Source organism: Caenorhabditis remanei, chromosome V, assembly GCF_010183535.1.
Source record: "Caenorhabditis remanei strain PX506 chromosome V, whole genome shotgun sequence".
NCBI classification, from domain to species: domain Eukaryota; kingdom Metazoa; phylum Nematoda; class Chromadorea; order Rhabditida; family Rhabditidae; genus Caenorhabditis; species Caenorhabditis remanei.
Window position 1 is genome coordinate 18,192,082 of NC_071332.1, and position 16,162 is coordinate 18,208,243.

The 16,162-nt window shown below is 36.1% G+C and overlaps 6 protein-coding genes across 6 annotated transcripts; 2 read left to right on the top strand and 4 right to left on the bottom strand.

The window, feature by feature from the left end:
* Positions 1-241: 241 nt before the first annotated feature.
* Positions 242-2,948, bottom strand: GCK72_020989 (uncharacterized protein; the record flags this gene model as incomplete). Its single annotated transcript, XM_053733929.1, has 7 exons — positions 242-631; positions 694-1,002; positions 1,052-1,222; positions 1,277-1,437; positions 1,705-2,095; positions 2,147-2,452; positions 2,727-2,948. The coding sequence occupies 7 exons, from the start codon at positions 2,946-2,948 to the stop codon at positions 242-244; spliced, it is 1,950 nt and encodes a 649-aa protein (XP_053582842.1).
* A 536-nt stretch (positions 2,949-3,484) lies between these two features.
* GCK72_020990 (uncharacterized protein) lies at positions 3,485-4,601 on the bottom strand (the record flags this gene model as incomplete). Its single annotated transcript, XM_003100432.2, has 4 exons — positions 3,485-3,877; positions 3,940-4,242; positions 4,289-4,459; positions 4,503-4,601. 4 exons carry the CDS (start codon positions 4,599-4,601, stop codon positions 3,485-3,487), a joined length of 966 nt encoding a protein of 321 aa, XP_003100480.2.
* A 513-nt stretch (positions 4,602-5,114) lies between these two features.
* On the bottom strand, positions 5,115-6,534 carry GCK72_020991 (uncharacterized protein; the record flags this gene model as incomplete). The annotated part of the gene is made up of 3 exons (XM_053733930.1): positions 5,115-5,444; positions 6,047-6,217; positions 6,280-6,534. 3 exons carry the CDS (start codon positions 6,532-6,534, stop codon positions 5,115-5,117), a joined length of 756 nt encoding a protein of 251 aa, XP_053582843.1.
* Positions 6,535-7,226: 692 nt separating this feature from the next.
* Positions 7,227-7,872, bottom strand: GCK72_020992 (uncharacterized protein; the record flags this gene model as incomplete). The annotated part of the gene is made up of 2 exons (XM_053733931.1): positions 7,227-7,628; positions 7,678-7,872. 2 exons carry the CDS (start codon positions 7,870-7,872, stop codon positions 7,227-7,229), a joined length of 597 nt encoding a protein of 198 aa, XP_053582844.1.
* A 2,703-nt stretch (positions 7,873-10,575) lies between these two features.
* GCK72_020993 (uncharacterized protein) lies at positions 10,576-12,094 on the top strand (the record flags this gene model as incomplete). The annotated part of the gene is made up of 4 exons (XM_003100444.2): positions 10,576-10,770; positions 10,817-10,993; positions 11,466-11,765; positions 11,816-12,094. 4 exons carry the CDS (start codon positions 10,576-10,578, stop codon positions 12,092-12,094), a joined length of 951 nt encoding a protein of 316 aa, XP_003100492.2.
* Positions 12,095-12,464: 370 nt separating this feature from the next.
* Positions 12,465-16,104, top strand: GCK72_020994 (uncharacterized protein; the record flags this gene model as incomplete). Its single annotated transcript, XM_053733932.1, has 7 exons — positions 12,465-12,686; positions 12,737-12,907; positions 12,954-13,262; positions 13,312-13,700; positions 15,218-15,305; positions 15,351-15,659; positions 15,709-16,104. The coding sequence occupies 7 exons, from the start codon at positions 12,465-12,467 to the stop codon at positions 16,102-16,104; spliced, it is 1,884 nt and encodes a 627-aa protein (XP_053582845.1).
* Positions 16,105-16,162: the final 58 nt, after the last annotated feature.

Consider the following 16,162-nt stretch of genomic DNA (forward strand, 5'->3'; position numbering starts at 1 on the left):
AAACTTTTGTGGGACCGCGGATGGAGTTGTATAATACACCAGAATTGGCGTTCTCGGTGGTTAGAGATAAGAAGAAAGAAATGTGGCATATGAAGCTTTTTTCGAAAGTAGAGAAACTTACTGCACAAGTGACCAGGCCGAGCAAAATCTCAGCCGGGGCCGAAGTTTGACAAATTAGTCATCTGAAAATAAAAACGGAAATGCAATCTTCCAAACATTTTCAGAACAATAACAATTTTATTCAATTTAGTATATTTTCTTTCATTGTGAAAACAAATTTCTGCTGATTCTTCTTATTTTTGAACATTGAAAACTCAAACTCCGGAGTGTTATACAATTCCTTACGCAGTTCCATGGAAACTGTCAAATTTCTAAAATCCGCCAAAATGTCCTCTTCACAAAACTTTGTGATAATTGACAAGTTACAATTGTTTATCTTCTTGACACCATAACATTGATCGCTGATAAATTTTAACAAAGTCAAATTAACCATACAGCTGTACTCCAACAACTTTGGTCGTTCCTTGAAAATTTCCAATAAACTTTCAGGTAGCTTTTGAAGTACTTTATCGAGTATGTTTGATTGTTCTTTCTCATATTCATCAACTAAACAGAGTTTGTCCGTGCATTTCTGTTATTTTTTTTTAATTCTTAAATAAAAACGTGAAAAGCATAAAGAGCAATTGTATGTACCTGATAGTAATAGCTCAACTCCAAAATTTCTTGAACCATGGGATCAGATCGGTTGGATACTGAGAGTAACTTTGTTTCGTCCAATTTTTGAAAGATTTTGTCATAGAAATAGTCACATTGCATTCTATTGAACTTGTCGTTGGGACTCGCACAGAACCCGTTATCCACTGCAGGTCTGGTTGTGTATAATTCCACAACTTCTTCATAGTTTTTTTGGAAAAAATCGCAGCTTATGGGTTGAACGCCTTCTTGGAAGATTTTCAGAAAACATTGTTTATGAGTTTTAAAATTTTCAGTAGTTATGTTCCCCTGCAAATACAAATTTTGAAAATTTAAAATACATTGACAAATAACTAACCCTAATTATATCTTTTGTGCAATTATGTGAACCATCAAACACTTCCATTATAAGACCTATCATGCATTGATAATCAAACGCATATTTGTTTGTGCCCACATTATCACAAGATTTTTCAAAAACTTTCTTTTCTGATTTTTCTTTGAAACACTCCAAGCCAGATGCACATTTCTAGAAAAAAACCGAGAGACTGTAAGAATAAATTTGATCTATGTAAGTACATACCATAACATTCTGACATTGCTCCGTGAAATTCTTCAATGCATCTGTTAGTGGTGGAAAAGTAGATCCAATACTTTTCACGACCGCATTTTTCATTTCCACCTCTGATTGACATTCTTTTCTGAGTTCGGAAAGACAATCGGGAATGTTAGACTTAACGAGAACTGGAATCAGAAAATGTAGAAATAGTTTGAATATGAACCGCATCACACGGGATGAACAAATACATAGTGGCATTGGGAGGGTTAATACTTTTATACAAATGAATCACAAATCTCGGGTGTAAAAGATTAACAAGTGGCGTCCAAATAGAAGCAATCAATGTAAAAATGAAATTTATGTAGTTTGAAGTTTGAACATCAATAGTGAAATCGTTGAAAAAAATCTTTGGAACACAACAAGTTTTGAGAAAAATTCTTTTATTCATTCACTATGTTCTTCATTTTTTACAGTGAAAACAAATTTCTTTCGATTTTTCTTATTTCTCAACATCGAAAACTCAAACTCCGGAGTGTTATACAATTCTTTCCGCGGTTCCATGGAAACTGTCAAATTGCCAAAATCCGCAAATATTTCCTCTTGACAGAAATGAGTAATAGTTGACAAGCTACAATTGTTCTTATTTCCAATAGCTGCACATGGCAATTGTTCCCCGAGAAATTTGCCCAAAGTCATGTTAACCATACAGTTGTACTCCAACAATCTCGGTCGTTCCTTGAAAATTTTCGCCAAATCTACAGGTAAAGCTTGAAAAACTTCGGTGAATAATTTGGTATCATTTTTCTCATTCTCATAAAAGAAACACAGTCTATCCATACATTTCTGGAATTGTAGTTATTGTTTAGAAATAAATCGGTCCTATACAGTATATACCTGAACATTTCTGCTCAATTCAAGACTTGATTGAATTTTAGAACTTGATCGATTGGCCATGTCCAGTAGAGATAATTGCCGCATTCCCTCGAACATTTTTTTAAACGTAATATCGCATTGCATTCTATTAAATTTATCATTAGGACTCGCACAGAATTCATCCACTGCAGGTTTAGTTGTATAAGATTCTACAATGTCTTCATAGTTTTTTTGGAAAAAATCGGAGTATGTGGAGTCGCAGACTTCTTGGACGATTTTCAGAAAACATTGTTTTTCACTTTTGAAATTTCCAGTTGTTAAATCTCCCTAAATACAAATTTTTTAAATTAAAAACATTGAGAAATAACTAACCATTATTATATTTTTCGTCCAATTATGTGAACCATCAAACACTGTCATCAAAAAGGGTGCCATACATTCATAATCAAACCCATATTTTCTTTTACCAACATCATCACATGATGTTTCGTATATATGTTGTTTTGCTTTTTCTTTAAAACAATCAAGGCCAGATGCGCACTTCTAGAAGAAAGGAAAGCAATGTGCTGTACCAATATCATTGATCTTATTTAATACATACCATAACATTCTGACATTGCTCTGTATAATTCTTTAACACACTTGTTAGTGGTGGATAACCATATCCAATATTTTTCAAGACAGCATCTTTCCTTTCCATCTCGGACTGACATTCTTTGTTAGTTTGGGGAAGACAATATACGACTGTGCCGGCACTAATAATGTAAGAATCGACGAGAATTGGAATCAGAAAATGTAGAAATAGTTTGAAAATGAACCGCATCACATAGGATGAACAAATACATGGTGGCATTGAGTTGTTTTATACTATTATATGTGTGAACGGATCACAAATCTCGGGTGTGAAAGATTAAAAAGTGGCGTCCAAATATGTGAAAAGGAAATGCATGTAGTTTGAAATTTGATGGGCTAGAACGACAAATTGAAATCTATGAATTTTTTATTTGTTCATTTATTTACTGACAAGGGAAGTCCTCGTGTCCTCTTTCAAAAGACTCAAGAATTTGGCCCCTGATACTTTCGAGCACGTTGATTCCGAATCTGAAATAAAATTCTGCTGAATCTTCCGTTAAGAACCGTCAAACGTTTCCTATGGTTGAACGTTACATATCTCCCACCTTTCCAAAGTTTGATGGGTCATACCTCTGCTACGTACTCGAAACTATCAGGGACCGAATTCTTGAGACTTTGAGAGGGGACTTCCCTTCTAAGTTCTTTTTTTAAATCTTTGTGTCTCTTTCGATCGCCCACTGATGACTCGTTTTTAGATAGTGTTCAACCAAAACTTCATTCATTCATTCAAACCAACTTATCATCTTTCATAGTAATAACAAATTTCCGATGATTCTTCTTGTCTCTCAACATTGCAAACTCAAATTCCGGACTATTATACACTTCCTTCCTTGGTCCCACAGAAACTTCCAAATTCTCAAAATCCGCCAATATCTCCTCCTGACACATTTTCGAAATTATCGGCATTAAACAATTTTTTTCTATTTTTTTACAATAGCCAAAATCGTCGAAAACGTCTATCAAAAGGATGTTCTCCAGACACTTGAACTCCAACAATCTCGGGCGCCGCATAAAGACTTCGGTGAGATTCGTAATGAACTTTTCGAATCGGTGAATGAGTTCTTTGGTCTTGTTCTTTTCCTCTTTGTAAAGTAGCAAGCAAATATTATCTGTACATTTCTGAAATTTCAATGGATTGTGGGGAAATGAAAACTAAGACTTATTATAACTATTATATGTACCTGCATATTTCTGACCACTTCTAACACAATTTCTGAGCTTGATTGATTGGCTATAGATAGAATTGTCATATTCATCATTATTGATCTCAAATCAAGAGCATAAGTATCACATTGCAATCTTTCGAATTTGTCGTTGGGACTCGCACAGAACCCATCATCAACTGCAGGTTTAGTTGTGTAAGATTCTACAACATCTTCATAATTCTTTTGGAAAAAATTGAAGTATTCCGGGTGGCAGATGGTTTCGACTATTTTTAAGAAGCATTGCTTCTCATATTTGAAAACTTGACTTGTCAAGTTTCCCTGTAAATACAAAATGAAAAAAAAAACATTTAGCTTCTTTACTCACTGGAGCTAATCCTTCTGTGCAATTATGTCTACCATTAAAAACTTCTCTCAGAAAGTATACCATGCAATTATTATCAAACATATATTGGTTTGTGCCCACATCGTCGCAAGATGTTTTGAAAACATCTCTGTCCGTTTTTCCTTTGAAACACTCCAGCTTGGATGCACATTTCTAGAAAAAAAACGAGTGCTACAGTAACACAATCACCACCTACCATAACATTCTGACAACGCTCTGAATACTCGTTTAACACATTTGTTAACGGTGGAAAAGTAGAAGGAATTGTTTGCAAGTACTCATTCTTCTTCTTCATTTCTGACTGGCATGCTTTTTCTGTCTCATGTAGACAATATATCGGAGAGCCGGCATCGGTAATGTAGGAATCGACGAGAATTGGAATCAGAAAATGTAGAAATAGTTGGAAAATGAACCGCATCACACGGGGAGAAATGTGTGAACAGATACATGGTGGCATTGAGTTGGTTAATACTTTTATATGTGCGAACGATCACAAATCTCGGGTGTAAAAGATTAACAAGTGTCGTCCAAATAAATGAATCCATGCAACAGGAAATGCGTGTAGTTTGAGGTTCGAACATCAATACTGAATTGTTCAGAATGTTTTTGAGAAAATTGGAAGACAATTTAAGCATTACATGTGTTTCTTTCAATATAAATCGCGACGCGCACGCAACGCGACTCGGAAAAATGCAAATCTGTTCGTTGCGGACCTTACGCCTCTCATCCCTGTGAGAAATAAATACTGAAAGAAATTCCAATGAATCCGAAAACATTTATGCAACATTTTCATTCATTTACCAACAAGTTAATCATTTTTTCCAGTGTCGCACATTTCTTTCTCCGAACCCATATGCACTTCGAAATCCACAAAATCCGCTAATATCTCCTTTCGACACATTTTCATAATTACTGACATTAGACAATTGCCATCATTGCCATGCCTTACACAATCCACGTAATCGCTGTAAAACTTGGAGAACCTCGCGTTTTCCATACACTTGTACCCCAACAGTCTCGGGCGGTGCATAAAGACTTTGGTAAGATTCGTGAATAACATTTGAGTAGTGTCGCTGGATTCTGTAGTTCTGTTACTCCAATAATTTTGAGATAACAAACAAACGTTTTCCATGCATTTCTGAAATTAAAAACTATTTTAATGAGAACTAAAACCTGATATAACTACCTGCCCGTCTTCCCTGGCTTTAATGTAATCTTGAACTTCAGAACTTGATTGATTGGCTTGCACAGAATCCGTTATTTACTGCAGGTTTTGTTGTGTATAATTCCATAAGATCTTCATAATTCCTTTGGTAAAAATTAAAGTATTCAGGTTTGCAGACGCCCTGAGCAACTTTCAAAAGGCATTGTTTTTGAGTTTTGAAAATTTGAAAAGTCAAATTTCCCTGTAAGTAAACTTTTGAAAATGAAAATTATCATACTTGCCAATCGGGTCGAAACGGGCCAAAATGTAGATCTCAGCGTGTTATATATCTGTGATTTACTGTGGCTTGTCGTTTATGTATCGCGTGCCGGGATGAAGCGCCAAAAATTCGAAAATGGCCGAAAAAACTATTTTAGCCCCTCCCGCTAGCCACCCGGCCCGTAGTAAATAAAAGATATAGATCTCGTTGAGATCTACATTTTGGTATATTTTTTCAGCTCAAAATACTCAGTTTGACGCATTTCGACCGTTTTGACCCGATTGACTAGTATGAGAATTACTGGTTTTTAACTCACAACAATTATTCCAGGTGTGCAATTATGTCGACCGTCATAAATCTCTCTCAGAAAGTATACCAAGCAGTCCTTATCAAACTCATATATTCTTGCGCCCACATCATCACAAGATGCTTTAAATACATCTCTGTCCGACCTTCCTTTGAAACACTCCAAGCCAGATGCACATTTCTAAAAAAAAGAGTTACAGCTTTTTGTTACGAGTTACAATCTTTCGAAAAAAATTGACCTACCATAACATTTTGGCATTGCTCGGTATAATTCTTGAATATTCCTGATAAAGGTGGGAATTTAGAACGAAAACTGATAAGGTGGTATTTGGTGGAATTGAACATTTTTTTCAAAACAACTTTTTTCTTCTTTATTTCAGACTCGCATGGTTTGGCAATCTTGTCAAGACAAACTGCCGGGTAGCGGAGATCCGTAATGTACGAATCGACAAGAACGAGAAACAGAAAATATGGGAATAGTTTAAAAACAAGCCGCATCGTATGAAGAGGAAATGTGAACGAGTGTGTTCATGGTGGAACTGAACTGGTTCATACTTTTATACGAACGGATCAAATGTCTCGCCTGTAACAGATTAAAGAATGGTCATATGAATTTAATGCATCGGAAAACTGAACTGTTCGTATTTTGAAATACCGAATACTGCCGACTTTTTTTCTACCTCTGGGGCATGATTGCAGCATCAGAGACCACAGAGATCAATTTTTTTTAAAATTTTTGTGAAAAAAGGATATAACAGAATATTTTCAATCATAATCGACTAACGGTCGGTCTGTGTGAAAGTTTGTTCAAAGGTGGTCTCGTAGTTGAATGAAATGATTGAAATATCAAATTATAGAGCTTTCCAGGCAGAGTTGAGCGGAATGCGGAAGGCGAAAGCGGAATAAAATGCCATTTAGATGACGATATCCTGATATCCTCTGGGCTGAAGGCGGAAAGCAGAATAAATAATGTTTACTATTAGGCGGAAAGCGGAATTCCGCTGAACCCTGTTTGCAGGTCTGAAAATGCTGCTAACCGCATTAAAACAATGTTTTCCGATACGACACCATTCGGAAAACATTAGATGTACTTTTAATAGCGACCGGCGAGTACTCGTAAACCAAAAACACGTAAATACGCTCTACCCTACTTTATTAATCGAAAACAGATGAACCAAAACTTGATTTATTCATACGAGCAACCTATCATCTTTCATAGTAAAAACAAATCTTCGTTTCTTCTTATTATCCCGAAACATTGCAAACTCAAATTCCGGAGTGTTATACACCTCCTTCCGTGGTCCCACAGAAACTTCCAAATTTTCGAAATCCGCCAATATCTCTTCCTGACATAACATTGTGATAGTTGGCATAATACAATCCTCCTTGTCTCCAAGATTTGAACAGAACGACACTTCACTGAAGAAATCATAAATAGTGATTTTCGTCAGACAACTGTACTCTAGCAATCTCGGTCGTAGCTTGAAAATTTTGGTAAGGGTTGTAGGTGAGGCTTGAAAAGTGTCAGTGAATATTTTATTGTTATTCTTCTCTTCAACTCTTCGCACCAAGCAAGAGTTGTCTAAACAATTCTGAAATTGGTATAAAATTTATTAGAGGTATCGATGCTGTCATAGTTACCTGGCACTGTTCGTTCAATTTCAAAACTTCTTCAACCTCAGCACTCGATCGATTGGTTATTGAAAACAATGGTATTTTCAAAGTTTTTGAGTTAAATTCACCAATAAAATATTCGCATTGCATCTTGTTGAATTTGTCGTTGGGACTTGCACAGAATCCGTCATCCACTACAGGTCTGGTTGTGTATAATTCCATAACTTCATCATAATTTTTTTGGAAAAAATTAAAATTCTCAGTGTCACAAACATTTTTGGCAATGTTCAAAAAACACTGCTTTTGAGGCTTGAAAATCTGAGTGGACAAGTTTCCCTGTAAATAAAAACTTTGAACATTTAAAACGTGGCGAAACCACTAACAATAATTATATCTTCCGTGCAATTATGTCCTCCATCAAAGAGTTTTTTCAAAAAGGGTGCCATACAAGTGTGATCAAACGTATATCTTCTTGCACCCACTTCATCACAAGATGTTAGAAACACTTCTATTTCTGATTTTCCTTTGAAACACTCCAAGCCAGATGCACACTTCTAGAAAAAAACAGTTCTACAGTAAGCAACAATTTGACCTGTAATACATACCATAACATTCTGACATTCCTCGCTATAATTCTTTAACACATCTGAAAGCGGTGGAAAATTAGTGGGAATTTTATAATACATTGCATTTTTCTTCTCCAACTGATGTGAGTCCGACATCCATTGTCAGTTTCAGCGATACAAATCACTGGTTCATCATCACGACGGATATAAGAATCGACTAGATTTGGTATAAGAAGAGATATGAATAGGTTGAAAATTAACTGCATCACATAGAAAATTGGCAACAAATAAACGAGGATAATGCGGGCGTGTATGCATTATATACAGAAAGGATAACTAAATTTTCGGTTTTGAAAGGCCATAGAATGGAAATGTGAATAATTGCAATGTGAGTGTAAAGAGTTATCTGATCCGATCTGTCGCCCAGGTTAATCATAAATATTCAATTTGCACGAACTTTTTTGTATGTAGTATGTCTCTTATGCCGGTGAACTAAATTAACACTAGGTTGTTACTTAAAATTTTTTCTAAAAGGTATGAAATAGGAGCGGATATCCGGTTACATTTATAACAGTATGGAGTCTTGGCAGTAAGCATTTTCAGAAATTTCCCATTCCAGAACCGTTCTTCTCAAAGATAAAGCATAGTGTAATAAATAAAATTGCTCGATATTGCAGATATAGAAAGCATCAGTCAAAAAAAGAAAACTACTAGCTACACTTCTAATCCCTTTGCGTGTATTTTCAAAATAAAAATTCACAAATTTATATTAGTTCAACAAAAAATCAAATCGCAATTTCTCAATTTCTATTCAGTCCTATTTTTTCCATATTCTAAATAAACCTATGTATTTAACTGATTGCATTGATATTTGATATTTTATTTAACTATTTAAATATACAGAAAAAGTCACTGGAGGTCAGGTAAAGTCCCTCACGAGACTAAACCTGAGAAAGGAAACCGGGAAATAAGGAATTAAAAAATAGGTGGGCAAGGGGGAGGGAGAATAAAGAAAGAAAAAAAAAATCAGAATCGTGCAATATTATTCACAAGAAGAGACTTGAATTCCGATGGGCAAAGAAAATGGGGGACATTAATAGTTAAGGCATTCCAAATAGGTATTACAGTTGAGAAAAAATTAGAGCAATTAGGATTTATACAGATAAGAGACATTGGGCGACGGTAGGAGGAACTTAACCTGACATGGGTCTCAATACTAGGAAAATATGAGGCGCCGATTATGAGATTGTATAAGAGAAGTAGTTGCGCTTTGAGCCTACGGTGGCGCATAGAAAAGAGGTCAAGTTGGGAGAGGCGATCCGAGTAGGAACAATAAGGTGTGTTACAGCGTTGAAGAATTTTCCGTGAAAAGAATCTGAGAGGAGTTTCGAGCTTGTGCGCTAGTTTAGATGATGGTGGAGGTGAATAAACGACGGAGCAGTATTCAACTAGAGGGAGTACATAAGTTTTGAATAGGAAGATATAAAATTGGGGAGAGTTGGATTTGAAAGATTTCAGTAGTTGTTTTGAACGGAGTAAGGCGAGAGCAACAGCCCGATTAATGTGTCTAGTGAACTTGAGATTAGGTTCTATTAATAAACCTAAATCCCTAACAGAATCAACGGAATCAATGAGGGAACCTCCAATAGTGTACGGGTGAGAAAAGTTTCGAGGTCCGAGACGAAGAAGGGCAGTCTTAGAGTGGGCCAGAGGTAAGGAGTTATCAGAAGCCCAAGACTCTACCAAGTCTATTCCCATTTGAAGTGCTAGAGGATCATGAGAGTACAGCTTAATATCGTCAGCGAAAGCTGCGATACGTAGCGATGAAATGTCAGCAAGTTTGAGCAGGAGATCATTAATAAAGACTAAAAACAAGAGAGGGCCAGAGACGGAGCCCTGGGGGACACCGGAGGGGATAGTAGCAGAGGGAGTGCCAACGAAGTCATCAATCTTGACAGAGAATGTTCGATCAGACAGAAAATCAGTAAGCCAGGAAATGATATTATTAAGTCTGTCCGATCAAGTTGATGTTTTTTTATTGCTGGTACAAGAAAACTGGCTTGAATAAACCATATTCTATTATTCCATCATTTAGCTCCTCTGATCTTCTGTTTTAATGTGCCCTCCTCTATTCTTTGATCATTCGAAACATAGATCTTGCAATGTTTTCTCCTCTTGTCACCCTCCAACAACTGACGTGGTTCTAAATTTAAACACTCACAAACTTTGTTGTTGAAGATACTCGACTCTAGGAAATTCGTGTCTCTGCTGGCCTTTTTAATCCAAAAAATAGGTCTGTGAATTTACACCTCCCCTCAGATTACAAATTTATAGTTTTTGGGTACGACTGGTGTCAAACATGAAACTATTCCAATTATTCATACCTGTTCTCCTCTTTCCGTTTGCTACCGCATCCTGCGTCACCGAAATCAATGAAGCATGTCAAGAACAACTGGAAACAAAAAATGAGGTAGCGAAAGGAATTGTGAATTCCCGGTACCCACCACTAAAGAATGCATGGAAGAATTATACGGAGACATATCAGAAGTACTTGGTAAGTCATATTTTATCGGGGTGTTCTCAACCTATTATTTTTCCAGGACTGTGCCTCCGAACAAGATTGCTACAAGGGTAAATTGAATGAGTCGATTTTTGAAACCACTCGTGATTACATCGGTACAAAAACCTATCCGTTTGATCACAGCTGCTTGAGACTTGTGTTGGAGAAAGTTTACGATGGTGGTTACGAATGTACACACCAGTTTGGTGATGAATTGGTAAGTATATTTTGGAGGGATTCTATTTTTGGTTGGCCTGTTTTTCAAGTCTCCTAGCCTGTTGGTTCATTATGTATTATCAAAACACATTTTCTTGAAAATTTTTTGAACCCGCGAAATTTGCCGTCTTTGAATTTAAGTACCGCGTCCTTTCAGCAATCTAGGGTAAGGTCCAACACAATCCGCCGATTTTTCCCGAGTTTTCGCCACTTTTCGCGTTTTTTCGAATAAAAATTATAAAATTAACATGCCTTTTTCCGTCATTTTTTTATTCTACATGTGGAGAAAACGTTGAATAAAACAATATTACAGCTTTTAAAGACTTCGATTGATTATCGAAAAAGCTGAAAATAAACTGAAATAGAACGTTTAGAAGTGCCGGTCTGTTAGAATAAATTCGGTATTCCCAGTCAAAGTAAGAAAAGTGATAATCTATCCGAGTTCTTACTCCATGCAACCATCCAATTTCCAGAGAAACCTCACCGCTGCCCATACAATTTTCAAAAATGGCAAGCCTTGTTTCTTGAAAATGGCTCAAGACACATGCAAACCGGAACACTTCCAATTTTTCCAACAAAACTATGACGATCTGATGGAACTGTACACCGACCAACCGGCGAACAATGTCTGTACCAACCCAAGCGACAAGTTTTATAAAATGCAATGTGAAAGTTTGGCGGCTGGAGTTAAAGCGAAAGCAGCGGAGATACCGTTTTTGAATGCGACGTCTTCTGATGTAAAGGAAATTGTGAGCTTGTGTAGGGAGTGTCAGGTAAGTAAATTCTTTACTGAAAGTTTTTAAAAATCTTCTCAAAATTCCAGACATGCACACAAGACAGCTGCTTGTTCGACCAAGACCCCGGAAGGAGAGCTGGAGTCAAACGAATGTGTGATGATTTCGAGACACTTCCTGCTAACCTCACATTAATATTGGATCGCCGTCCTAAATTATTGGAGTACAAGTGTTTGACTAATATGACTTATTTGGATTTTTTGGAAAAGCAAATGTTGTGTATTATGGGACAAAAAGATAATTGTGCCTTGTTTGTTGTTTCGAAGATGTGTCAGCAAGAGGTGATGGCGGATTTTGAATATTTGTAAAGTTTTATGAATTTAATGAATGAAATTGGATTTCAAGCATTGATTTACAAACAAAAAATTACAAAAATTTCGAAATTTTTATATTTAATCGCTGCAAGTTTTCTTCAGCCCGGCCCGAAGTTGATAATTATATAATTAAAATAGTAAAAACATGCAAAAAAAGTTAGTAAAATGCTTCAAAAAAAATTACGTGCAAATTGAACTTTTGTGACCAACCTGGGCGACTGATCGGATCAGATAACAATGTACACTCACGTTCTTCAATGATTCATATGGCATTCTCTGACCTTTTGAAACCAAAAATTGTTCTGTATAAAACGCCTCCATCGCGCGAATTATCCTCTTTATTTTTTTGCCCATTCTCTATGTGATGCAGTTCATTTTCAAACTATTCCTATATCTTCTCATACCAATTCTAGTAGAATCTATCATCAGTCGTGGTGATGATCCAATTATTTGTATTACTGAAACTAACAATGGATGTAAGACTCAGTTGGAGAAGAAAAATTCACTTTTGAATAATATTCCCTCTAATTTTCCACCGCTTTCCAGTGTGTTAAAGAATTACACAGAGCAATGTCAGAATGTTATGGTATGTTTGAAGATCAAATTTATTCTTACTGTACCACTCCTTATTTCTAGAAGTGTGCATCTGGCCTCGAGTGTTTCAAAGGGAAATCAGAAATAGAAGTTTTTAAAACATCTTGTGATGCTGTGGGTTCAGGAAGATATACGTTTGATTACACATGCATGTCACGCTTTTTGAGAAAACTCTTTGATGGAGGACATAATTGCACGGATGATATAATTATTGTTTGTAACTTGCTACTGCTTTAATATCCTGAGTTTTTATTTACAGGGAAACTTGTCCACTCAGATTTTCAAAACTCAAAAGCAATGCTTTTTGAACATCGCCAAGAATGTTTGTGACACCGAGAACTTCAATTTTTTCCAAAAGAATTATGACGAAGTTGTGGAATTATACACAACTAGACCTGCAGTGGATGACGGGTTCTGTGCGAGTCCCAACGACAAATTCAGCAGAATGCAATGCGAAAATTTCTTTGGTGAATTTGGTTCAAAAACCATGAAAATCCCATTTTTATCAATAACCAACCGATCGAATACAGAGGTTCAAGAAGTTTTGGAACTGAACAAACAAGGCCAGGTAACTGCGACAGCATCCATATATTCAACAAATTTTATACCAATTTCAGAATTGTTTTGACAACCTTTGCTTATATCAAAGAATTGGTGAGGAGAATAACACCAGAATATTCACTGACACCTTTCAAGCCTCGCCTACAAATCTAACCAAAATTTTCAAGCTACGGCCAAGATTGCTGGAGTACAGTTGTCTGGCTAACAATACTATCTACACGTTTTTCCGTGAAGTGTCGTTATGTACAAATCTTGGAGAGAAGGAGGATTGTATTATGCCAACTATCACAAAGTTTTGTCAGGAGGAGATATTGGCTGATTTCAGAAATTTGGAAGTTTCTGTGGGACCGCGAAGGGAGGTGTATAACACTCCGGAGTTTGAGTTTGCAATGTTCCGGGATAATAAGAAGAAACGAAGATTTGTTTTTACTGTGAAAGATGATAAGTGAATTGAATGAATAAATCAAGTTTTGGTTCATTTGTTTTCGATTAATAAAGTATGGTAGAGCGTATTTACGTATTATCGATTTGCAAATTCTTACCGGTCGGTATTAAAGGTACATATAATTTTAACCAAATAGTAAATATCGCATAGGAAACAAAGTTGAGAGGAATGCGGTTTATGAAATAGCGGAGGGCAGAAGGCGGAATAAAATGTTATTTTTAGAAGGTGGTTTTTTCGCAAAAAAAACGGTGAAAAGTGAACCTGCTGCGGAAAGAAAAGGGAAACGCGATAAAGAAGTATTTTCTCTAAATATGGTATGTGTGTGGAAGTTCGCCAACACCGGAGTCTGCAATTAGTCAGGTAAGGTGCATTTTTAGTGTTATAGATTTATGTATTAGAAACATTTTTATTTCTCGTATATTCCTTGATAAGCTAATCGTTCTTTTTTCAGCGAATTTTACTTTTAATTTTTTCTATTTTACAACGCACAAAATTCCAGCAAACAAACTAAGCTGCTGATTGACTCCATCTTCAGCAAAGCTTCCCGACTCCAAAATGACAATTTTTATGAAAAGGTTAGAAATACAAGAATCGTTTTGAAAACAAATTTTGCAGTGATATTCAGGAAACGTCTTTGTGGTGAAGGGAGATCCACAGACAATAGATAAGAAAACTAGTACCAACGAGCCACCCCTCCGAGATGCTGAACCTCTATGTGGTGAAGGAGATCAACCGAACTTATATTAAATGCCAACGCACATTTTTTATTTATTGTTTAAAAACTTTATGATTGAAATAGTAGAAAAACTTCGTTGCTTACCTTCCCATTCCAAAAAATTATGTACAAATTGAACTTTTGTTACCAACCTGGACGACTGATCGGATCAAATAACTATGTACACTCACGTTCTTCATTGCAGTGATTCATATGGCATTCTCTGACCTTTCGAAACCAAAATTTGTTCTGTATAAAATGCGCGCACGCCCGCACTATCCTCTTTAGTTTGTTGCCGATACTCTATTAGCTCCGCACGGTTCTTACAACTGCGCTCCACCGAAATCCCTCTTGAAAACTGTCTCATTTTCTCCGAGTCTCTCAATTTCGCCCACTATTTTCTTTGGTTTCGGTAGAGCGCAGTTGTAAGAAGTGTGCCGTGCTAATATGTAATGCAGTTAATTTTCCAACTATTCCTATCTCTTCTTATACCAAATCTAATCGATTCTGTTATCAGTCGTGGTGACGCTTCAGTGATTTGTATTAAGAAAACTGAAAATGTATGTAAGACCCAGTTGGAGAAGAAAAATGCAATCTATTTCAAAATTCCCTCTAGTTTTCTGCCGCTTTCAAATGAGTGGAAGAATTATACAGAGCAATGTCAGAATGTTATGGTATGTAGGTTGAATTTCTTCTTACTGTAGCACTGTTTTTTTTAGAAGTGTGTATCTGGCCTCGAGTGTTTCAAAGGGAAATCAGAAAAAGAAGTTTTTGAAATATCTTGCGATGATATTGGTTCCAGAAAATATATGTTTGATTACAAATGCATGGTACCCTTTATGTGGAAATTATTTGATGATGAAGAGAATTGCACTCAAGATATAATTATTGTTAGTGGCTTGATAATGTTCCAAATTTAAACATTTTATTTACAGGGAAACTTGTCCAGTCAGATTTTCAAAACTCAAAAGCAGTGCTTTTTGAATATTGCCAAGAATGTGTGCGAGACTGAGCATTACAATTTCTTCCAAAAAAACTATGATGAAGTTTTGGAATTATACACAACTAGACCTGCAGTGTTTGACGGGTTCTGTGCAAGTCCCAACGACAAATTCAACAGATTGCAATGTGAATGTTTCCTCGGTAAATTTAGTTCAAAAACTATGAAAATTCCATTCTTGTCAATAACCAATCGATCAAGTGCTGAGGTTGAAGAAGTTTTGGAATTGAACAAACAGTACCAGGTAACTATGACAGTATCCATACCTCCAATAAACTCGATACCAATTTCAGAACTGCATAGACAACTCTTGCTTGGATCTAAGTGCTAATGAAAATAGCATGAGAATATTCACTGACATCTTTCAAGCCTCGCCAACAAACTTTACTGAAATTTTCAAACTGCGACCAAGTTTGCTGGAATACAGCTGTCTGGCGAACATAAGCGTTTATACGTTCTTCAGTGAAGTGTCGATATGTTCAATGTTTGGCGAGAGGGATTGTATAATGCCAACTATCATAAAGTTTTGTCAGGAGGAGATATTGGCTGATTTCAGAAATTTGGAAGTTTCTGTAGGACCGCGGAAAGAAGTGTATAACACTCCGGAATTAGAATTTGCAATGTTCCGAGATAATAAGAAGAAACGAAAATTTGTTTTCACTATGAAAGATGATAAGTTGATTCAATGAATAAATTAAGTTTTGGTGTTTTAATTGCTAAAGTAAAGTTGAACGTATTTACGTATTA